Genomic DNA, 26,382 nt, shown 5'->3' with positions numbered 1-26,382 from the left:
AAACATAATGAAAAAAATGTGCGTTAAAATTAACCTCGTTCGTGGTCTGGATGTGGACACATAACTTACCTGTGAGTAAAAAATAGCCGCGCGTTATCGTAAATCACATCAAACAAAAAAACATAATTTTAAATGAAAATTTTACAATTCAGCGGTTGATGACAAACCGTGGCATCAGCAATCTGAATTGCAGCTGGTTTGCAATAAAAAGGAAACAACACATCGTTTTATTTAAAGCATTGAAGTACACAATACAACTATTCATATTGAGCTAAAAAAGTATTCAGACAAATGGCTTGTAGTAATACTATATGTTGCGCTAAATATGGAAAAGGTACTTCGATATTAACAAACTTACATTTAAAATATTGCGTTGAATTCGGTTTCAAAAAACTTCAGTGCACAAGTGTCAAACGAAAGTTGGTGACGATATGTGCTGTCAATGACAATACAGGTATAATAACAAAAAACTTACTGGTTCACCAAATAATAAAGAATATAAAATGCATTTTGAGGTATTTTTAGCGTATGTGTCATTTGGCTACATAAACAAATATGATCACAAACTTAAGACAATGGAGGCATAATTCTATGGGTACCGTTTTACTAAGCAACTTACGCAAGTCTTAGACTTACGCTCATATTTTTAAATAAAATAATTTCATTTATTCCAAATTAAGGCAAACTAATTTTCACTTAGAATGTTACATTATATTATGAATTTCATTTCAGACATACCATATTTTAATTTAGCAAGAATTTAAAGGAACTAGACTAAATTTAAAATATGTGCGTTAGTCTACGAATTTCATAAGTAGCTTAGTAAAACGGTACCCAGATGCTCACTATTAATCATGGTTTGACAGGCAACAGGGAATAAGAAACTAAAAAATGATTTCGATGCTGTAAAAGTAACCAGACGAATTCTAAAATACGAATGCCATACATGGAGGAATCGCTATAAGTTTCCTCCTAATCTTTGAACCCCTAAATCGATTTTTTTGTAGTTAGGACGCTCATTATATAGGTCTGTAGACCATACGTTTCTTTAATATCTAGAGAAAGCTTTTATCTATAGCCATTCAAATTAGCATAATTCCTGTTTGATACAAACATAGAGATACTTCAAAAGTCAGGGTCATACTTTAATGGCAAAGTTCTATAAAGAGCATTTAAAAATCACAAAGGAGTGTTTGTATATTTATAGCTATGTTGTCATGAATTTGATGATTTACGAAATAACGTGGTACAAGTGTGATAAAATGTTCGAGGATATGTTACGTAAAAACACAGCTGTCTTTAATTTAAAGGTCTACTTTAAATGTCATATTTGCAAAGGGAGCATCTAATACAGGGCGTTTCCAAGTGTTGTTTTCTTCTGTTATTCATATAGACTGAAATATCGTTATACAAACACGATTTGTTGGAACACGTAAAACACTTTTGCGAACAAAATGCATTTATTTGACCTTGAATTACAGAGATAGTACATCAAATCAATACTTGAATATCAATACGCAATCTATATGCATTGGCATGCTTAAAAACAGCGTGTTGTAATAAAAACTCAATATATCATGGTCATATAGCACCAAGTGCAAAGTATTTTTTTCTCTATTTAAATATACTATATTTGGAACAAAACGTCGCGATAATAATATGCTTCATTATGTTATAGAATAGTCACTGTTTGAACGCAATATTGAAGTTATCTTTATTATGGACTCAATTACAACAGCCGTGTAAGTACTTCTACTGTTCGTCGATAACGTATACAATCTAATGATTTCGTCCATTGCGCTCTTCATATTGACGTCCATTTTATGGTATTCATCGACTTGTTTTGTTTACATCAGCGTTTACCTTTCACTTAGGAATGAAACGGTTCCTGTGCGAAGGGACGCATTTAGCTTATTGAGAAGGAAACAAGAATAACCTGTTTGGTATAACAGTCTCAATGCGGGCACATTTATAAATCTTTACAACCCGTTTAAACGTGACACAGCTGTACTAAAATCAATACTATATCGCGAGAGTATAATTCCGAGCAAGCCCAGTGCGGATACTGCACTTGTAAACATCGCTTATGATTTGCATATGTAGCATGTATTGTTTGTCTGTGAGCACGTTCAAGTGTTTACATTTTATATACGTTCCACATTCCACAATTCGCTTCCATATAATACTTTTGAAATACACACATTGATTTGCCCAGTATATTGATGATTTCGGATTGATTCTTTTCCTTTGTAAACAACAATCAACTAAACTAAAGAACGTTTGACGAATTTGTTATACTAATACTAAATTTAGTATCGTTTGAGTCATATGAAATCACTATTTTGCCTTGTAATGGATTATAGAAATAAAAAGTTCATTGCACGAGTTTGTAAATTATTTGGCAATCAAGAACTACAAGCCGTGTAATACTGGTGGCAATAATACTTCAATCATGTTGAACTCGTGTTTATCACTATCAATGGAATTTATACGGTCATTAATGAATAGACTTGCGTGCTGTCTTGCGTTTTGCAGATTAAAGAACCAGTCGGACGTTAAGCATATGTTTTTTTGGCGTGTTCAATATATGTTTCATTCAGATTTTCGCTTTCAACTGGTGCGAAGAATCTGATACAATATCTATATTACGATGTATTACAAAGTACTCCATCAACTATTATGTATACTGTAGTGAAACATCTTAGCTTCTGTTCTCTCTGCGCGCGTTGTTATTTTTCAGCATGCATTATTATTCAGCTCTGCATGGCGATTAATGTATTTTTCCGTTTCCTTGATAATAATGATATGCGGTGACAAGGTTGAAACTAACACTTTTCATTGTTATCTATTAAATTGATTATGTGAGATTCTCTGCGCGGACGGTGTGTGTCGATCATTTTTTTCTTAAACAAAGGCACTGTGCCATGTTATGATGTTAGAACCTCTTTTAGCATTGTTTGTATTTTTATGGTGGAAGAAAAACTTGCTTATTTTTGCACGTTTTATGTGTATATATTGAATGCATTCGTATTTTGTGGCTATGTGTTTGATATGCTTTTTGTTTTCATTATTGCTTTCTTGCATAAAATATGCACTTTTGTAATTAATTTTGGTTTACACTTTGCTAGTTAAATATAATTATGATTGTCCGAATCGGCTGTTGTCTACGCCAAGCAATTGGTCATCGCAGTTCGCAATCCATTAGTCGGTGTAAATGCGTGGTCATCATGTTTATGACAAGAAATACATGCCCACAGTGTCAGCTGCTTGCATACCCATGAGTGTCATTTGTATTCTTGTGAATGGTACGTTGCAGGAATGATATCCTGTATTTATGTACATGTCAAGCCGATTAAATTGCCTAATGATTCATAGTAGAAACAAATTTATTAGTAGCTTCTCCCTCTTTTAAAAGTATTTTTAATGGCAGCTTTTCATTCACATTGCCCGTTATATGTTAACTTCTCATGTTCACACACACCAATAATATATTTTCGACCATGGTTGGACACACTATGATTTTTGTATGGTACATGTTATAAATAAATATGAGAAGCTTCCCGCATTGTTCATTATATCCTGTCCTATAACACAACACTGTTTAACGTATAGATAATATAAAATGCCATTTAATTCATTTTTCCACAAATTTGCTTTCCTACCAGTTCCCACTTAATGCTGCTAGGTATGCTTAGCTGGGTCAGCAAGTGCGTGATTGTTATAAATTGGGCCAATCTTGTTTTAAAGAAATTTAAAAAAATGCAGGCTATCATTATTCGATCAACAATCGAAAACAGTTTCACATATATATATATATATATATATATATATATATATATATATATATATATATATATATATCATCGTTTATTCTAAAAAGTATCACATTCAACATGTTAAAAGTGTACAGCAGGATTGATTTTGTGATCGATCCATGTATTCGGTCCATGCGCCAGTGTGACTGCTATCATATTTTAAGTTCTCCCAAGTACTTGTGAAAGTACTCCTCTTTGGTTTTCTGGTGCGCTGTTTTCGTTGCCTTGGCCATGGTTTGCAAATTACAAACTTGAGCTAAACAGTGAGATCGTGAAGAATTCAAAATGGGTAGCTATTGTCTTCGACGTTCACATATAGTCAGTGTAGCGGGGTTTGTGTAGTTAACAAAAGTGGTTATTATTTCCAACTTTTATTTTACCAATCTATAGTATGTTTGTAAGCAAATGGAAAATGCTTGCACCTCTTACAATGTTTAGTAACGAAATTAACCAAATGTTTCAGATATATAAAATCATACATATGTATCTGAAATCAGATCATATTACAAGCATGTACGGTTAGTAATATAACTCGATCATTCATTACCATTCATCCACACTGAACCTCTCTCACAGTCTTGATTGGATAAATAGTTATTAGTTATTAGTTTGTGTGATTACCCTGATACATCCGTTTGTTGGAACTAGACATTGCTTGCACAAAATTGCAACTGTTGTACCGATTAAACCGCGGCAAAAATCCACTAACGTTGGTGACGCTTGACGTATTTTGTACAATCGATAATATAGTCGTTTGCATTTTGGAGTGTCTTACAACACATGCGGATATTTGCATAGTTGTCATTTATTATTTGCTATTTCATTATAGATAAAGAGATTATGTTCCTCGGTTGTTGCTGTTCACAATTGTTGCGGCACCATGTTGGTTGCTGAGTAAACAGTATGCTCTTTGTAGAGTTATTGTCTTACTCTCATTTGTCTGTGTTGCATCCTCAGATTTTAGTATGTCCAAAGCTTGGTTCTAGTCTAACTTTTTTTCTGTAAGAGTGTTGGTTAATCAAGTACGAAATTCGATTGACATAGATCTTCGGGTAACTTTTGTAACGACTTTTGCACTGTTAATACATTTCTTGTGTTAAGGGAGATTAAATCGATCGTTTTTGTACGTTCAGGCATTATGTCAACACTGTTGATAAGACATTTTAATGGATATTATCTGATTATATCAGAATTTCTATTGATATGCATATACTAAGATATGCTAAAACTAAGTCCGTCATTATCACCAGCATTTTCTCGCCCTTTGCCAACGCCTCTCCATAATCAGCATCCTCATTATTATCATCAATATATTCCTTATCCTAAGCCTTATCACCGTTATCATTAACAACATCAATATCATCATTTGTAAACATTACATCAATATCATAATGCTTTTATTTCCATTTTGATAATGAGTCACCTTTGATAAATGTGGATTTGTATGTCATATCAAAATGTGTATCTCATTTACGCATCGATAATAGATATCTTATTTTTGGTGTTATTGGTATCGTTCTGAACATGTTACTTTGTCGGTTCACTCACATGTCATAGAATAAATTATTTTCTTTATTTCCTTAATACTTAAATACATTTAAATAATATGATAACAGAATAATTAAGTTTGAGACTAATCCAAAATCAAGATAAAATTGCTAACATTTATACCAAATCGATTTATTTGCCCCACGTACGTTGGGACAAATTTATAACTACAGCTGAAATTTCAAGATTATGTATTGTTACTGACAAAAGTCACCGGCTAGATAAGTTGTTAGAACACTGAATTATAAATCCGGGATGGACGCCTGCATACGCCAATTTCCCCGCCCCATTCTATTCAAGTACGGCAGTTGTCATTTATTTTCATAAGCAGTTGAACTGAGAGAAGACCAATTTACACAGTCAAATGAGCGTTCATCATCATCATGATCATCATAATGATCATCAGCATGATCATCATCATGATCATCATCATGATCATTATCATCATGATCATCATCATGATCATCATGATCATGATCATCATCATCATCATCATCATCATCATTATCATCATCATCATCATCATCATCATCATTATCATCATCATCATCATCATCACCATCATCATCATCATCATCATCATCATCATCATCATCATCATCATCATCATCATCATCATCATCATCATCATCATCATCATCATCATCATCATCATCATCATCATCATCATCATCATCATCGTCGTCGTCATCATCATCATCATCATCATCATCATCATCATCATCATCATCATCATAATCATCATCATCATCATCAACATCATCATCATCATCATCATCATCATTATCATCATCATCATCATCATCATCGTCGTCATCATCGTCATCATCAGGAATATGTTCATAAGCAGCAGCATTTTTTCATCAAATAAGTGATTTTGTAGTTCACAGCAAATTGTCCTGAAACAGAATTGCAGGATCTTGGGACGTGGAAAATCCGAATTGGTATTACGATTATTTGGGCCAGGTTTGATATTAAAAATCGCTACTGACGGAGATTAGTGCGCTTCAACGAGATTTACTTTGAGGTAAAAAAAAAATTCTAGTAAGTGGATGGGAGACAGAGCTGCTGAGTAGTTTTCGCGTAGAGGGATAACTTCGAATAAGTATATTGAAACCAGATGCTAAACTGTATTAAACACACCGCTTGTAATAGACATAACACAAAAATACATGTTAAACATACTAACATGTAACAACTTGGGCCACCGCATGGGAACAGTCGTCTCTAAAGGATCGAGGGTTTGAACCGGTAAAAATGAGATTAAAACCTGACACTTGGTGAGAAGGGTGAAATTTACTTTCGTATAAGGACCGAGCAATTAATATAACTGTGTAAAACGTATTTTAACAGAATGCCTCGCAAAGTTATGTATACTGTACATGATGTTAGTAGACACTTGCAAAATTGAATAGCTCTTCATCTTTCCTTCACTATCCGATATTTTTCAAAAAAAACTTAACCCCTATTACATCTCTTCTTTACAATCTATATAGGTGTCTATTATATTTTGATAAGTTCAGTATTTAGGTCGTCGTCGTTCTTTTTAAGATGTTGCGAAATCGAAGTGTTAAAATATCGCCAGGTACTTGCATTGTTCATTATTCATTTCGTATCTATTTTCTGTAACATTTGACCAGTGATCTTTCAAGTAATGCTTAATTTACAACATTGTTTTTTCTATGATTTGGCGTTTGCAATTTTGCAGTCATTACTTATCTTTTGTTAAGTTTATCCGAGTTAAGGCATTAAACATCACACCTGTGTAAATTTTAAAATGTGATAGCATTTATTATACTGACACTTGATAAAATTCAAAGTTTGAAGTATATAAACACATCGGGTCATATTGTAGCTCAGTTCGCCTATATTGTTGTTGGATTTATCAGCTGTAGATTATTATCTCTCAAAGAGTTATCCTCTCATGTTATTTTTTGTATTACTGCTTTATTAGCGTGCCTTTGTGTGGCTTTATTCGATCGTTTAAATAAAGTCGTTTTCGCTGGAGATAGTGCATGATTGTATATTTTGAAGATGTAAAGTCATTTCATGTATTGCCTTGACTATATTGGAATCACTGATTTAAAGGCATATATATCTACAAACGCTATATATGTATTTTATTTATGAACATTAATCAATGTCAATCGTGAAGAAATTGCATAACGAATTGGACTAAGTACTTAACTCATGATTATTAAAGTCATAATTGAAATTTGAAGCCGTTCATGGTCTACCTTCTGTATGCCACAAACCATTTAACAATTATTTAAAAACTCTAACTGAATACTAAAACTTTTAAGCAGATAAATTTGACCAAATTATGTTGGTTGACCTGCGATCTGATTCTTTTCTCGGATCTTGCCAGTGTTCTCAATTTCTTTATAATGTTATTATTTTTAAGGCTTGAAGGTCGTTTGTCAAGAACCCTCGTTTACTGTATGCATATCTTTTTTATGAGGTTTTCTTCTTAACTGTTAAAAGTTGTTGCAGCTTATGCATTGAAAATATGAGTTGCAATGTTATTCAACGTGTACAATTCAACACAATTTGTAATATTGTCGTTACAAGAATGGTTCTATGTTGCAAATAAAAGCTGATTCAAAAGCCTGTTTGCTCTGGTTTCCAGCTCTCGTACCATCAAGGTAAAACACATTCATTTTATGATCTCAGCTCAGATAGGCTTCTTCTTACAGGTGTTTGTTCTAATAACGTCTAATTATGTTTTGAAAATAATAGTCTAACATACGGTGTCATCTTATATTTATCAAGTAGTTTTTCATTTGGGTTAGTGTTCGTCAATATCAATATCCGTGTAGTTGCTTTCATCATGCCGATAACTGCAATCTGCGTAAAAATCTCAAAGTAACATCATTTGTTGTTTTACACAATATGTGTGTTCCTTCTCTTTCAGAGAGCGGGGGATGCATCAAGAATTGTCTCTCTATTTTATGCCGCTAGTAAAAATAATTATTAAAACATTACTCAGAAGCAACAATTATGATGAAAATGCAACTATTGCCACCAGTGCCAATAATTTAAAAGTTGTATGTATTTGCTGTAAATGTAAACCAGCAAAATGTTTACATTTTATTGCGTAACAATTTTATATAAATCAATTTTGATTTATATGTCAACGATTTTGCTAAGACGATACCAATTAAGAGAACTTGTCAGTGTCATGTTCATAGGCAAAGAAGGTTGATTGTTATACGCCAAGAAAAAAAAAAGATTTGGGGAATCAATTGCTTGAATATTATGTTCTCCTTCTTTTTACGGATCTTACACAATTATATATGCAAACAAAAAAACTTAATTTGTTTAACTCTTAATGCGCAATTCGACATTAATAAATAAGAACGGATGGTTATAATATCCGTTAAGAGCTAGTAAGACAAAGCTGTCACAGCATATCGCATATTTCCAGATACTTAAGGTACAAAAGCTATTAGTAATTTGATAAGCTTTCTCATGTATGAGCCTTTAATAATGATTGTGACTTCGATGAAAGTTGTACAAAATGCTCGTGCTTAAACGCGCCATTACAAATGTTTACAAGCCGTATTGACAACAATATGATTCAAATTATTGTAAACCTGTCCATGAAAAATAGGCGTATTTGAACTTTTTTTAAATTTAGTTTCGATTTTAATTTCACTTCATATGTTGGCATATTACAATCAATGGATTAACATCAAAATGGCATCACACCGGGTCTTTAGTGCTTTTTCAACCATCAAATCTTATTCGCTAATTCAGCGAAGCAGCTGGTCTAAGTTATAATGCCATGAAAAAAATAATAATGGCGACCTATGTAAACGTCCGAGCCAATCCGATTAAGTTAGCTAAATTTTCTCAATCGGCATACCGCGCTGATCATTCATAAAGGTTAAGGCAGCTTGGTTCCCGTCCTCTTTCAAATTTATCGAGATATTTGGGACAGGAACCAGACACGAAACTGCCAGGTGACACTTCAAATGCTGTGACGCTGGGAAATACCCAAATGTAGTTATTTTAAGATTTGATTGAGAATGTAACCCGCCTTCAAGTTTCGCTAAATGGTTCCCCACGGTTACAACTTCCCCGTACCCCAAATTTTTTGTTCGTACCCAAGATATCTCGTACCCAATTTTTTTTCGTACCCTATTTTTTTTTCGTTTCCTTTTTTTTCGTACCCACATTATTTTCGTACCCAAATTTGCGTTCGTACCCAAATTTTGTTTCGTACCCATTTTTTCGTACGTAAATTGTTTTTCGTATCCTAATTTGTTTTCGTACCCAAATTTTGTTGGCATATTTTTTTCGTTCCAAAAATGTTCGTACCCAAATTTTGTTTCGTACCCAAATTTTCGTACCCACATACACAATTGTGGTGATGTAGATAAAACTAAATTGATGCTTAATATCCATCCTAATCAAAAGCTTCGACACTTCAGTACTGTCAGTACTTTGATGAATGAATGAAATCGTCGATAGATTGTTTTGTTTTAAGAAACTAATGACGTCATCGATGCGCTTAGTTGAATTGATGTTCTATAGTATGGGTTGATTAAGGATCAATATATTTCTCAAAAATAAGTTTTAAATATAAACTTAAGAAAAAACGAACCTGTCATAATTGAAGTATACAATGTTTTATCATAATTTGTTGTCAAATATCGCAGAATTATAGATCTGTGCTATCAAATCGGTCATGAATAACATTCGTGAAAACTACGGCATAATTTGACAATACAGAATGATTGAAAACGCAAATTTTTTATATAAATAAGTTAATTGATTTAGAATGATACTTTAATATAGAGATACATCATGGCTTTCTCATATCTGTTAATGGCTATATAAACTATATAAACTATGTAAACCAATAAATAATCGTTTAAAGCCACACACCTTATTTGACATAGTAAATTTAAGAATAAATAAGAGACATATTTTATCTATGCCAATTAGAATATATCTTGTGGTTACAAGGTTAGAAATCCGTCTTTTTGCGCTTTAGAACTTCAAAATAATCGCATTTGTCGAAATGGACGTATACGTCTATAAATCCCACTTTCGGTTTTAAAAGCGGTACCGTTTGAAATAACTTGCTAACTAGGCTATAAATTCAATTGTATCTATGCCAATTAGAATATTTATGGTGGTAACATTGTAGAAATCCGTTTTTTGCGCTTTAAAACTTAAAAATAATCCCGTTTGTTGAAATGAATGGACGTATACGTCTAGAAATCATACTTTCGGTTTTAAACGCGGTACCGTTTGAAAAATAATATATAAATAGCTAATTAGGCTATAGATTTAATGACAATTTTACACGCTTTTAAATTGCAGCTATATGTATTGATTAATATTTTTTGCATTTCAAAGTCAGAGGTAATGTGTGTGGCTTTAATATGCGTTAAGTTGCTGAATAAATTAGAACAGTGTTATAGACGAACAGACATTTATATTAAGTGTAAGAAACATTTTGTAAGTGTTCAAGTTTAATAATGAAATATTAGAATACATGTAAACTTAGATACTTAAATACATGTCATTTGTATTTATGACTTTCTTAACGTAATTGCATATCGAATTGTTATGATAAACATGCTAGGAAATTTCATGTTATTACACCATAAAGATATAGTCAAATATCAACCGACATATACATACACCATAATATGACAACAATCAATACATATAAACATGTTTCCAAAATTATTTTATTCAACAAATGTATCATTAAAATGAGGTATAAATTACAACACGCTACCTGGGTTATAAATTGCACAGCCATATTGTTTTTATTTTTCAACGTTCTTGCTTATACAGGGTTTTGACTCAAATTTAATGTGATTTTAGGGACTACAAATTTTCTGACATGGTTTGATTAATACCAATACATTTTGAATTGTTTGGGGTAGAAAATTAACATAACTGTTTTATATGAACATTTAAATAAACAATTCGACATTCAATCGACATATGTATCGCATCATATTCTAGACATGAACATATGTATGAATACGTTTAGTGCAAACAATGAGCATCCAAAAAATTGAGATAAAGTAACTGTACGATGTAACCGTAAACAAACCGTTTGAAGAATATTCAACTTCCTTAGGGTAATAATAACTAACATCATTATTATATTCAGACATCAGCCAATATAAAAAATAACGTTTAAAGTAATGATTATAACATGGTTTATACAACTCATGCACTTTATTGTAATATTAATTGTAAACATGACTGGTTGAATAAATGATTATGACAATTTCAATTATTCTTTACAATTATACCTAATTTTTTTCAATGTTAAGATATTAAGTGTAATGTATCTATGATCAGGTTTCGAACCCATGAACATGAACTGGAAAAGAAACTTAAAGCCGATAAAATATCATTGCATGCGTTGAAAGTTCTTACAAGATGCTATTGCCATCGATGGGCTATATCACTTTTTTGGAATTAAATATCTCGTCAAAAGCCAGTGTTGGAGGCATTCAGTTTATAATTACATGAATTTTACAAACTTGTTTTTTTTTTCTTAGAAATATAATACATTTAACATATAACATTGCTACATATTGGTTCAACCTTTTGTAAAACATATGCTAATTTTTATTCTGTTATTCAACTTTATTATAAAAATATACATAACTCAACATTATTTCAATAAAAAAATTAATCAGTATTAGGATTAGGCATACAAATTTTGAAATCGTAAAAAAATAAGTCATAAAAAACAATAGCACAGTGTGCACAATAATAATCATAATAATAATGATATCAACGAAAACAAAGCAACTTAACACAATTTACTTAACAGTATAGCTAAATCTACTGACACGACTGAACATGTAATATATTAAGGGAAGTGTTCGAAATGGGAAACACAAAATAGTTATGGAAATATTCTGGTCGAATGACAAGAAACATATGACATACGCAACCCTATTCAAAAAAGACAAGCAATTAGAGGCAGAAGTACATGTTATAATTACTTGTATTAAACATCACCAATGGAAGCATTTTTGATGTATCATAAATAAAAGTAGTGGATAACTATTAATAATATTAATAAATCAATATGTGAACATAAAATTACCATTCAATCATCTGCGTTATAATATTGTTTGAATAAATAAAGTTCGTGTATTCCAACTGAATATGTTTCATTGACCACTGACGTACATGTACCAGTGTCATGCGTGGACAGGGATACGGCCAAGTACTTGAATCTGGTCACCTCTCCCAGCTTAGTACCGTGTATGGGGATGTCGTTCGTGCTGTCCGACATGATCTTTGTCTCCTTTGTACTAACCTTAATCCAAAACCCGCCTGCTCTTTGAGAGATTATGTTAGTGCGGTACTGGAGCTCCCTGCTGGTGCCACCCATTGGGACAATATAATCAGCAAATTTCAAGTTAGAGTTATGTCCGCCACCGATTGAGATTAAGATGTGGTGGTCTCAGATGATTGCGTGTCATTAAATGTCTATGATGACTTGCAACAGTCCTTTGTCAATGTGGAAGCCTATAAGAATCTTTCATAGGCTATAATGCTACACACGGTCGAATGCTTTCTGAAAGTCGATTAAGTTGAATTTGCCAATTTTTCTCAATCATGACTCCCCAGTTGAAGATTTATTCTACTGTGCTCCACCCAGCCCTAAATCGAGCCTACTCTTCTGGTGATGCCTAGCTTATTTTTATTAGGATGGCCAAGCTTCATGTTGCCCTTTTTCGATAGGGATATAAAGACTGGGCAAATTCCTTTAATCACTTCTTCCCCCCCCCCCAGATCTTCTGGCATAGTGCCGTTATCGGATTAGTCTTTGCCTCTCTTCCATGCTTATATCTCTGTCTTAAGACTGCGCACTACTTCTTCCACTTTCTTAAGTATCGTCGTCCACTTACGGTCTGGAATCGTTCTGAAGATGACCGGGGTCTGGTCGAAGCGGGCTGTGATAGCAGTCGCTGTAGTATTTAGTCAACCTGCTCAGGACTACGACACACTCGGTTTGGAGATTCCCGTAAGGTTTACCACTTGCTATGGGTGGATGATATTGGTTAGGGTCTAAATGCCTTTTTACTTTAGCTTGTTGCCATCTCTTTGTCGTAGCAGATTTGTTTTTGCATTGCTCCAAATCTGTGCTTGAAAAGCCTCTGCTATCTTTCGATCTTTCAATTTCCACAATTCAAATATATTGCGACAGTTCTTAGTGATGACCTTGTTCTGTTTAACTTCCTTTTTGATGGTGGTAAGTGGTTAGTCATGGTTACTGTCGATTTATGCGCAAGGAAACGTTCTTGTGTTCGCCTTTTCGATGCTGGAGACAATCATTTGCTGCGCCAATATTAAATCGATCTTGATATGCACTTGCCCGTTCGGAGCATGCAATGTCGCTTTTCTGGACGGTTTGTGTAGGTACAGCGTGTTGGCCAAGGTGAGTTCGTGGCTTACGGAGAACTCAAGCAGTTTCTACCCCCTGTCGTTGGTCTACCTTATGCCAAATATGTTTATATTACTTTTAATTGGTAGTAAGCGTCTGCTCAAACTTTTTCATTCCAGTCGCCTTGTACTATACGGATGTTTTTCTTCGGGATCGTTGCTATTATGCGCTAAAACTCTTCATAAAATTCACCTTTCACCTTGTCTTCGTAGCCTTGTATTGGAGCCCAGACCTGCTTAATATGGATGTTGTCAGGTCTCACTGAGATAAGGATTGAGTTGAGCCTGCTGGATATTGGAATGCATGTGATGTCGCTTTTGATAACCTCCTACCTATTGATCAAAACAACCTCGTTGCGATGTACAGATCATCCACGCTAAACTAAATGTTATGCCATTTGTCTGTAGATGTTTCTCCGAAGCCTTGAATCTTACCATGGCTTATCCCATCGGTAGCGCTTGAGCTCACGCGTCAGTTCGTGAATCGTCCCGCAAGCATGGCCTTGTCCTCAGCAGGTCTTTTCAGTGGGCTTCGGTCAATTTTGGCAACGTCCATCTCTCTAAGAACTTCCAGCTTGTCGTACGACACGTGCCCGCCTCCTCACTTCGTATCGACCAGCAGACACGCTAAGCAAGGTGTTGCTGGGACAAGGTCCCGCAAAACAGATATAAGTGTTGAGTGTCAGGTGAGAAGCAGTGTGCCCGTCCACCTGTGGTAGCTGCTGCCGAGTGACATAGGCACAATATCTACTCTGAATACCAAATATATCCATAGGCTAGATTGATATCTTTTAAAATTCATGTATTTTTTTAGGGTGTAAATTTTGATTTATATAGACTTATGTAATAAATAACTCATTACAAATATTATTCCCTTCGATTGCAAGGGTAAGGGGTTTAATAGTATCAATAAACATTTTAAGAAGTTCTCTTCTTAATTTGTTCAACTCGGTAAATGCACAGCCATAGGGATTTAAACCGGTTTTAAAGCTAGCCGAACCTACACTTATCCCAGAAGTATTCACAAACAAAATGCGCCTATTCAGACAGACAATGAAAACATAAATGCCAAAACGTGACGCGCAAATCGAATAGTATATATTGTAGTGTAAACCTAATTATGTATGTACAGATATTTTAAAACAAGATTTGTGTAAAAAGATGTAAATATGATTAATCCCGATAAGAAAAATATCTGCACTGCTAACAGCCTCTTAAGACCGAAATATGACAGCAGTAAAAATATGTACGAGGATATCGGCTACCACATTCACCCAGCACAAATCAATACGTTGTAGTATTTTGTATAGCATATCCTAAAACTCCAAAACTAAGAGTCTATAGCAAGTATAACAGAAAACACAATGTGAGTATACATATAATAACAAATGAGATCACCGCCTTGGAGCGGTCACTATTAAGCATTGATTTTATTACTGTAATTGCATTAAATCAGATTTAAAAAGGCGTATAAACAGCAAGATAATCACGAGGATCCCAAAATGCTCAAAATATAAACTGTAGACCAGTGGCATAGATTCAAAACCTCTGATGAAGGGCTACTTTTGACGACACAGGTACAATTTGCGCATATCTTTTAGATAAGTTTATTTGAAACTTTGACTCGAGGGACATAACAGTGTATAGCATCACTTTCTAATGTAACAAACTTATATTATACATATGAGCGTTGTCCGAAGGTACATTAATAATAAAGTCGTAATATTCGGCTTGGCCATGTTTAACCCTGGAAAAACGCTATATGATGTAACATACTCTAGATAACACTATAGACTAAAAACGTTCACGAACGGACCCACATATGCGCATACATTATCATGGATGGACGACGGGCATCGAGATATACCAATATGTGCACTTTTTTGTAAGCGAGCTGAGAAATCGCATTCCTGATATTTAATGTATGTAAAGTTTGATAATATACAAATATAAAAAATACTTAACACGATTTAATAATACTACAACATCTTAATGCAAGTTAAATTTTACAAATATAACAACGTTTTATAATATGTTTTATTGATCTGAAATTTAAAATCAAAAGTGTTTACTGTGTTTGACAATCACAGATTTTATACGCATGCTTTGAATTACATTCACTTGAATCGACTTGAATACCAGGTTATGGTGAAATAATAACATGTGAGAAGACGATAAATTATAAAATAAAAATACGTTTTGTATCTTATTGTTTATTGACCATACCAAAAGTGTCGGTTACTATGTTCAACTTGGCTCGCCACTACCAATCGCCCTAGGCCACCAAGAACCTGCTGGTATGTTTCACTATAACCCATGTCGCTATCTAAATATCGGCGAGCCTGCAATTTATTGAAAATCAATTATAATTTGTAATTATAAAATGACAAATTGTATCGTGTTGCTCTTATATAAGTCATTATGTATTACCTTATTTTAAACATGTTTCAGGTAATAATATGAACGTTACAATTGGCAAGTTTTCGTTTCATTGAATAATCGAATGACGTTTAATAAAGGTGACATAACATCTTCAACGTCAAATAACATTATAAACAATTTTTCGGATGTATAAGCATTGTATACAGTGTATATGTGTTGTGTTTTTCATCATATTCTAAGAAAAGAATATGACAAAGTCTTACAAAATCATTTTTTTCTTAACTCGTTTAAAAAATGGTTAGAAAGAACCAATTATGCAATATTCTATATTTGTTTAATGCAAAATCTACATAACATCTTATAAAATAATGATATTGTTTTTGTTGACATTAAATCCACATAGACTACCTGAAATGTACTCATCTTGAACAAGTTTTTCTCCAATGGGAAGTTTCTACGTTGTATGTATTTTTGTAACTTCTGCAGTGTGTCGTCCCATACTTGCTGTTGCGTAGTAGATGTTTCGCGACACCTTTCATCAACACTGTCCCATTTATTGCAAACAAACAGTATGCAACGTGGATCCATTCTAAACAGATCTTCTGATCTTTCTATCTCGTATATCTTCCGGAATATCTGTATCAACTAAACAAAAAGCAATTTATTACGTCATATAAATAACGGGTAATATATTGCTTTTTGTTTAGTTGATATAAATATACTTTTTTCTTATTCCTGTTTAAAACCTTTCAATTAACAACGGTAGCGGACATCCTTCTGAATGAGGTCGCGTTGCTGTCTTTATTGCAATTAAGTTGAACACAAAATTAGCAAGGCCTTTTATGAACAAGTAGCGTATAATCAAAGAAAGCAAGTGAATTGTACAGATCGCGTGTGTTGCGTTATTGCGTAATATGTATTCATGCCGCTAAACTAATGCAAACAAATTGAATAGCGTAATTATCCGTAAGCAATGTAACAATTGTACGTGTCGCTGGAAAAATGTTGCTGCTTTTCTTTCGTTATGTATTATATACCAGAATAGTACAAACCTTGTCTTCTTGAACCCCACCAGCATTTGCACTGTTTAGTATATAAACGAAGGCAGTCGCATTTGGGAGGTACTTGTACAATTTCTCGGACATGGGCTCATTTTCACCAACACCAGGCGTGTCCACAATAGTAACGTGATACTGAAAACATGAACAAGCTTTTGTAACAAATTTAGTCAAACGGGATGAAACAAAAAGAAACAAAAACACATGTGTATTATGTTGTTCATCATGGACAATTACTCGCTCCAATATGTATAGTATTGCTTTAATTTCTATCCCGTACCACTTAAACAAAAGCATATACGCGACTTCGGGTCTAGAAAGATACTAAATATTATTAAATAATAATACAATGAATAGAAATCCTATCCCTTGCATTCATTATTTCTGGCATTCAAATCCGATTCAGTAAAGTTATTGAACCGTGCACATCAGGCAAGCATATGCTCATAAATGATATGAATATTGGTAATGTTGTGTATAGCAGTTATAATGTGGATAATTCTATTTGAGTACATGTACATGTATATGGTTTCGACGGGAACTTCGAACACTATGCACAGTATGTCATCTATGTGCCGAATAAGATAACTTGAACTTGAAGGGAATTTAAACACCCTTGATGACGACACCAATATTTCGTAAGCAGATAGTTACCAATCTAATTGCTTCTTAAGTTTCTAGATGTCAATAACAACAGACAATTATGTTAATAAATTCCGTCAGATGTGTGTGTGAATGCTTGTGGGTTTAAGTCGTCTTTGTATTTTAAAGTGTATAACGTTATTCTACGCCAAAGACTACATTACGTGCGAACTCGACCTATATTGAAAATTCCGGCAAATACAGCAACATCGATCTCGAGCCGTTTTATCAAAAATGTTAAATTTACTGCATTCGATATCGGGACAATGAAAAGGATCTTTTCAAAATTAACTCTTCCAACACGAACTTTCATTGTAGTTGATATCGCAAACATGCTTATTATTGATAATTGTTGACTGTAGCTTTACCTAAACGTCATACAATAACAACAATATCAAACAACAGCCTTATAAAGACATTGTGAAATTACAAAGACATCAACCCAGGAACGCAGGTTTTAACTTTGAAAAATGTAGTGTCTGTTTATGTTTTATTCGGAATTTAATGAATTTAGCAATATTTTGATTCCACTTGCATTGAAAGCACGCCAATAACAGATAAGATTCAGCTGACAAAACTGAGGCAAGCGCCAGGCGATTTAGCGTGCGGCCTCAAGCTGTTAAGATTGTTTTCAAAAACGCAATGATGACTTCAAATAAATTATACCATGTTATCGATGAATAACAAAACAATAATAAAAAATTACTCATACATGTTCAGAAGCAATAAAAATTATCATCTTACGTTTTCTCCAAGAAGAGGTATCTGCCAATAGAGGTCCACTATAGCTCCATCATACTTGGCATCACGACAGGTCACTTCATTCTTTAACATGGCAATCATATCGTCGTCATCTCGGTCCGAAACAGTGTACTTCTTGAATTTCTTTCCAGCGAAGTGCACTTCAAAATAGCGTTTTGATGCAGGTGGTATTGGATGAATGCGACATATAATAGATGTTGCGGCCAAGTGAGATGACGGCAGGACATCTTTTTCCAGCAAAAGATTCAGGAAACTCGTTTTACCCGCACTCGTTTCACCTTTAATTATCAAAATGATTATACATGTTATTAAGTTAAATAATATATTGTCAAAGGAATTATAATCGCTCACAAACAAAACATGTTGTAACGCAATATTTGGTTGTAACTGAATAAAGACGCTATAAATTAGCTAGCCTTTGGAAGACAATCTGTGTTTGTCTATTTGAATCGCGGTTAAATAAACTCATTTATGTTAGAAAAGAAAATCCGCATGCAAGCTAAAGGTATGGTACACTCACACCAACATACCTGTTATATTTCTGAAATATCTGATGTAAGCAAAGTCGCCATTTAAGGTTACTTATATTTTAGAAAACATAAACATATGGTATAATATAGTATTATTTACCTGCAACAACGATTATGCAATCCATTAGACGCAGTCTGTCCCGATTGATAATAAGTTTCGATCGAACATCTCCGAATTCTGTTTCCAAGGACGCCCCGACATCACTTGGTAATTGTTTGAGCTCATCAATGAATGTGTCGTATATGGATGTTAACTTTCTTTTCATCTCCTTGTCTTGTGTCAATGCTTTGGAAACATCTGTGTTGATCTGTTACCATGACATAAATATAGTGAAAGGATTAGCTTTTGGTCTACATTTCAGATATACGGGTCATTCTATTTGTTATATCTATAATTTAACTTCTAACTGACGTGAAATTGTCGCGAATGATAATCAATTGAGCAAATATTATCACGCTCTGATACTTTCTATGCAATGATTAATATATTTAATATAAAAAGTATTCTAAGAGTCGATTGTTTATAGAACACAATTTCTAGATATTGACATCCTTGCCGTATCTTTAAATTGTTGTGAGAACTGGTCTGGCTGCGTCTTTAGTGTTTTTCGAATGAGGTCTTTCATCTCATCTAGTGAGTTCAGTTTGTGGCAAATATCCATTTTTTCTAGCCATTCAAATGCGGCATCCATGTTCATCTTATCAATGTCGCTTTCATCCATGATGCTCTTAAAAAGCATTAAGAATCGGATATGATGTTTGCGGTGAATATTTCATATTCATTAACCTTAGAATTAACAATTAATATCTTGTTAAATTTCGCGCACTGATGCTTCTGTATACTCTATTTGCTTGATAAGCCACTGCATGGCGAAACATAAATGCCCTTGAACATATATTATATAAAGGGAATGTGTTTGCTTTTGGGGCATAACCAAAAAAGAATTGTCTCAGTAAATGAAGAAAATCGATATTTCCACGAGCGCTCGTGTTAAATTGTTTATCCAAAGCTTTTGGTACTCAAACCGGTCAATGGTTAGCCTCCTTAACAGGCTACAAATAAGAACTGTACCTAAAATTATTCACAATGCAATTTTAAAATAGCGTTCCATATATCTTTAGCAATTGAAAATCGCGTATCGCCAATAGTATTGTTTCCTAGTTTTAATGTAAAGGTCACATTAATTGTTTTAAAGATAAATACTCAAATATCAGCAAATAAATTGTGCAGATCATCGTTCAATTGAACAACTAAATAAATACCTTGTTACAAATATAACTACTGGGTCTGGACATGCTGCCTTAAATGTGTGTGTCCTAGATATCACTTTAAGACCTCATAAAACATAGCAGTGCTTATGGAGCCTGTAACAAAATCAAATATATATAAATTACAAATAATGAAGGCTTACATGTTACACCTGAGTTTAAAAAGTACCTGACTGCGATGTCTTCCAACCCGGGTTCATGAATAATTAATATTATTTTAATGAAATCATAATTAAGGTATGAAATTCTTACAATTGAGCATGAAGCTGCTAAATAAAACCTTCAAAAGAAGCGACGTCAGGAGAGGATAACCCTTGAAATAGCTACTAAATTTATTGGCTAATTTATGACGAGTTCAAAGTCGTCGTAAATGACAATGAGCAACATCATCATAACCGACGATATTGGGCTGTGATGCATACTGATCACGTATCCGTAAGACATGTATACTAATTTCAAATTCTGGATTGTTATCAAGAAGTGACTATGATGGATACAATTAAATATTTTGGTTTAGAAAACACAACAAATGCTTTAAATAAGCCGTCATAAAAACCGCAGTTGATTCATTAATTAATGAACCTACTTTGTTTTAATCAAACCCAATAAAACTTCATGCACATATTTAGCCAATATTTGTCTGGTTAATTTTACATTTCAAAATTTTGTAAGGGCCACTTGTACAATCTCTTCGTTAATACTCATTGAATTCGAAAGATAAATCCATGCAAATTGTAACGACAATTTAGTAGGGGCTAATTTTATCAAAGTCGTTTATGTACACAAGATATAATTGGTATTCTGATAACTGAAGCGATTTTCTCTAAACGTGATCGCAATGTTTGTTCATTTGAAATATGTGTCGTCTGAATCTAAGTGTTTGTATTAGATATGTTTAGAGTAAACGGGTATTTGCCGATTATACACTCACAAAGTAGACTTTGCAGTTGATATTTGGTAGGGTGCCCTTTCGTATGATATGGCAGTTGAGATTATATATGCTTCATAATTTAACCATGTTTTGGCTTACACTTAGATGTATGTGAGTGTTGCCAATTAAAAATCAACTTGTGTAACAATTATGTAAATTATACGAGAAAATAATAGTTGTACATCCGATTTCTCGAACTTTTACTTAAGTAGACAACAGATGTGTGGACGGTTTTCCATCAATGACTTTTTATTCCGACGTCTATGATCTCGAAACAAAAAAGCCGAGGAGAGAACAAGCACCATACAGTCAAAAGGGCGTATTCATTTAAATAATGTATTTATTTATTTATATTTATTTATATATTTATTTATCATGATTGTTTCTAATGAACTTAGCGTTTTTTTACGCATTCCTCCTGTGCTAGTTTATCATAATATAAAATGTTTGTTTCTGTAAGTAATGAACATGTCAACACATGAGCCCGTTATTATATATATATTGTTTCTAATGAACTTAGCATTTTTGATTGAATTAATGTTTAGTACTATATTTAACTGACAATGTCACAACTTGATACTCGATTAGTTAAAGATTATAATTCTTCATTTCCTATCCGTTTTTCTGCTCAATATATATAATAATCGTCATCACCATTTTATCCGGACGTCTACGATCTCGAAACAAAAACACGAGCAAAGAACATGCCCCATATAGTCAAAGTGGGCGTATCTATTTAAAAGAAATATAAATATAAAGTGGATTTCGGGTGAAAATATCCGCTACTTCACAAAAAACACGTAAACGTAAACATCTTAGAAGTTCCTACTAACCTCACTAAAACACAGTAACCTCACGTTAACGCATTCCTCCTGTGCTATTTTATCACAATATAAAAGTTTTTAAAATATTGTTTTCTTTAAGAAATGAACATGTCAACACATAAGCTCGTTATTATATATATATATATATATATATATATATATATATATATATATATATATATATATATATATATATAATGATTGTTTCGAATGAAATTAGCATTTTTGATTGAATTAATGTTAAGTACTATATTTAACTGACAATGTCACAACTTGATACTCGATTAGTTAAAGATTATAATTCTTCATTTCCTATCCGTTTTTCTGCTCAATATATATAATAATCGTCATCACCATCAACATATTTCTTTGTAAGACACTCGTATTCATGTTGCCCCTTTGTACAATGTTTAGATCTGAATCGCATAAAACACTTATACCGAAACTATTATTAGTGTCGACCTGTTCGGGAAAAGAAGACAATATCAAGAAGAGATGCTATCAAAACAGCACGTGTGTATTGAAATTAACAGACGAACATTTAAAATAAGAATTGTTGTTTTGACGTTTTAAAATGCAAAGGCCCATATTAGGTTATATTTATTATTGAAGAAGTGAAATAATTTACACCATTTTCAACATAATTAATTTACTCATCTTGATTAATTGTTGCATTGTTGATTCAGACAAGATATTAAATGTTTATCACGTTTACGAAAACCAGAGAATGCAGGTACAGGCAAACCGCGGTTAATAAAATAATAAGCTGCTAGATGTTTGTACGTATGAAAAATGAGAACACTGGATATTGTACTGGTTTAATCTCTTGCTATCTGATGCCATAATTTAGAACGTAGTCATGAAATTAATGTCAATATCAAAGTTTAATAGAACGCGATAACATATATCCTAAGTGTTTTTTTCAAGTTTAGATCTAATTTGCGGGCAGACATAAGTTGCGAACGCAACTTGCAAATTTTTTTTTTACGTAATAATAAGTTAACTTTTTAATGTCAAATTCATCTCTTTTGCAGCATTTAAAAAACTGCATGTCTTGACGACGACGATGATGATGATGATGATGGTGATGATGGTGATGATGATGATGATGACGATGACGATGATGATGATGATAATGATGATGATGATGATGATGATGATGATGATGATGATGATGATGATGATGATGATGATGATGATGATGATGATGATGATGATGATGATGATGATGATGATGATGATGATGATGACGACGACGACGACGACGACGATGATGATGATGATGATGATGATGATGATGATGATGATGATGATGATGATGATGATGATGATGATGATGATGATGATGATGATGATGATGATGATGATGATGATGATGATGATGATGATGATGATGATGTCTGCAAAATACCGTTGGTAAAGCCCCAGCCTTACGTATAATCTTGAACTCCCGTGAACAAAACTTTTTTCTTAAAAACCGAAATTGTACATGTCTTAATTGGTTTCATTAAACGAATTTCTCCTAAATATACTTGCTCGTAAACATATCGCACAAACAATATCGTCCGTAGAGAAAGTAAAATAACAACAGGGTGTTTTTATATTGACGTTCCTTCTACAGGAAGTAATAGAATTAACCGTTTGAATCTCAAGTTTTCAATTTAGCAAATTATCTCGAATGCGATTGTCTAAGTTGACTTTAGGTGCAAAATAAATGAGATCTACTGAGTAAAAACAATTAACAAATTTCCAAGGAAATCGTTATTGAGACGGTAATACGTCATCACCAAAATATGTGGCGCGAATATCCCAGCGGGTTACATAATATGCCGATAAACCAAAGTTTTTAGCAACAATGTGTTGCTTTTCTGGCTTTTGTTCTTCATTTTACGATAATTTGAATCTTCATATGATACCGTACATTTATTAATATTAGTAGGGTATTTATAAAAGAAAAACTATACAATACTGTACTTAATATTTCTACCGTCATTATGTATTGTGATTATGCAGACTTGTTATTAAGTTGCCTCATATTTTTTAAACAAATTGACTAAATGTGATTTACTCATGTCAATGTTTTCAACACGTATATATATAGCAATGTATCGTATAAAACATATACCTTTGTGAACGGTTATCTCAGGATAGAATGAGAAACGTCAACATGTCTGCTCGTTTTACTGTGAAAAATATTAAATGCCCAGTCCTTTTGACATTATTTTTTGGATGTTACTGCCCATTCGCTTTGTTATAAATCACGCGAACGTGAACTTTTGGAAAGTTTTGCAAAATATCTATGCCTGAAATACACAATTTCAATCACTGGGTCCCTACATTTTGGCGCGTATTTATAATTATGTTTTATGATGTATTACGCACGTTGTTCATGACGTCGTTAGCTTGTAAAGATTCGTTATGTGGATATCTGTTATCTGTATTCGCTGCTTTGTCTGTCTACAATGATATATATCTTGGTATCAAATTGTCTTTTTTCTGATGAAGTTTAACGTTGTTTTCAAGTAAAATTACCTGTCTCCAAACATTGTCTGATATATGGAAATGTATCAGATACCTTTGTTTCAAGCAGATATCGGCGAAGTTATATGCTAAAATAAAAGTCAATATCTAATTTATGTAGTTTAAGTTGTGTTAAATTTTGTATTCTTTTAATCGTCTGTTTCATGAAGAAATCACGGCCGATGAAAATACAAAACTCGAAAGATACAAAACAATGCCTCGGGGCAAACAAACTATGTTGTGTTTCTTGCATTGTGATGTTTAATATCACAGATAACCCCGATAACCAATAGAGATTAACGTATTCTTATTCGTTTATTTAAGAAATAATATTTTTCTATCATGGTTTGTTGTCGAATAACCCACAGTAAGGAGTATAGATGCTTAGGAATTAAATCACGAGTGCGTAGCATTCGACAACAAACCATCATAGACAAATAATATTTCGATTCTAACACGATTCAGATTGATTTCGTGTTAGCTTTTGGACGTGAATTATATTTTATCCCACTTTTACAGCGAAATCGGTTGATTAAAGCCCCGTTTATTAAATTTCATCTATAATCAACGGCAAGGCTATAATCAATGGCACGAAATGACGTCATCAACTGCCGAACCGGGACTACTTTTTCCCACGCACCTCGTCACCTGTATTTGTCAAGTGCATCAATAATAAAAACAATCTCAACTGTTTGTCAATCTTAATGACCTTTAAACAAAGGAAAGTAGCAAAAAACGTGGTTTTTTTGTCATTTATTGTCATTAAAACCTAGTATTAGGTAAATTTAACACTATGCAAATAGGTTCTGTTGATGTTGCTCCCCTTTGAAGAAGTCAGTTCGAGTTGCTCCCCTTTGACCGTAGAAAACAATCGTCTGGACCAAGAAATCCTGTGTTAATTTACAAGCTGTACTCGGATATGCGTCCATCTGATTTATTCTTCAAAGCATCTTTTCTACCTGGCAATACGCACAAATGACACTGCATCCCGGTGATTCTTGCGTCAACAATTGGGTGTCAACAAGTTAGGACAGATGCTGAAGGCCATGGCAAAAGACGCCGGCTTTCTCAAGCACAAGAGAATAACGAACCACTCAGTTCGCAAATTCCTGGTCCAAAAACTTCGAAATGCAAACATTCCACCCACTGAAACCATGGCCATAACAGGGCACAAAAATGTCCAGTCCATAACCAATTATTCCAACATATCTGTTGAACAGCAGCAAAAGTGTTCATTCTTGCTCAGTCCAGTAAATGTAACAATCCAACAGATTCCTCTTGTTCGCCTTCACGCACCGAAACTATGGCCGAAATGCAGCCTAGACAACCACTGTCTACCGTCGAACAAGTTGATCTTGATGTTTGCCAAACCCATTCACTTCACCAGCAAATGTCTTTCTCTAGTTCGAACAACTTTGCCTCACAATTCTTTGGTGCCACTTTCAACATTCAAAATGTTAATGTATATAAATCCAAGTAATCTTTGTTATTTCGTCACGAAATAACCACATATTATAACAAAGAAGCAAATAGTGTGCACCTCGTGATCGACTCGATGATTTGATATCGAAAGTGAATTGTGTGTGATGTTAGGCTACGTTGTAAACAAATGTAGTTCCTTGTATATAACAACTTAATGTCATATTGATATCATAAAAC

At 33.5% G+C, this 26,382-nt stretch overlaps 1 protein-coding gene across 4 annotated transcripts; it reads right to left on the bottom strand.

Moving 5' to 3' along the window:
* Positions 1 to 9,981: 9,981 nt before the first annotated feature.
* On the bottom strand, positions 9,982 to 22,296 carry LOC127851537 (transmembrane GTPase Marf-like). Of its 4 annotated transcripts, XM_052385363.1 has the most exons (9): positions 21,035 to 21,190; positions 20,443 to 20,544; positions 19,737 to 19,907; positions 19,280 to 19,487; positions 18,632 to 18,927; positions 17,240 to 17,380; positions 16,596 to 16,832; positions 16,032 to 16,147; positions 9,982 to 14,557 (listed from the first exon to the last, which is right to left on the bottom strand). In XM_052385363.1, coding segments are annotated over exons 2-9 (1,203 nt in total). In that variant the 5' UTR covers positions 20,476 to 20,544; positions 21,035 to 21,190; the 3' UTR covers positions 9,982 to 14,556. The 4 variants fall into 4 exon arrangements, with proteins under 4 accessions (XP_052241323.1, XP_052241321.1, XP_052241319.1 ...); XM_052385361.1 differs by lacking the exon at positions 21,035 to 21,190 and adding an exon at positions 22,213 to 22,296 and having other exon boundaries at positions 9,982 to 16,147; XM_052385359.1 differs by having other exon boundaries at positions 9,982 to 16,147.
* Between the last annotated feature and the right edge of the window lie 4,086 nt (positions 22,297 to 26,382).

The sequence above is a fragment of the Dreissena polymorpha genome, chromosome 11, assembly GCF_020536995.1.
Source record: "Dreissena polymorpha isolate Duluth1 chromosome 11, UMN_Dpol_1.0, whole genome shotgun sequence".
Lineage (NCBI taxonomy): Eukaryota > Metazoa > Mollusca > Bivalvia > Myida > Dreissenidae > Dreissena > Dreissena polymorpha.
Note: the sequence above shows the minus strand (reverse complement) of the source record. Positions and strands in the feature narration are given on the sequence as shown.

Excerpts from the sequence above, each read along its gene's own strand:
- LOC127851537 (XM_052385361.1), bottom strand. The coding sequence starts at position 20,475 with ATGTCCAGACCCAGTAGTTATATTTGTAACAAG. Across the intron at positions 19,488-19,736 it reads CACAACAATTTAAAGATACG|ATCAACACAGATGTTTCCAA; the intron begins GCAAGGATGTCA and ends TCATGGTAACAG. Across the intron at positions 16,833-17,239 it reads GTGGGGTTCAAGAAGACAAG|TTGATACAGATATTCCGGAA; the intron begins GTTTGTACTATT and ends CTTTTTGTTTAG.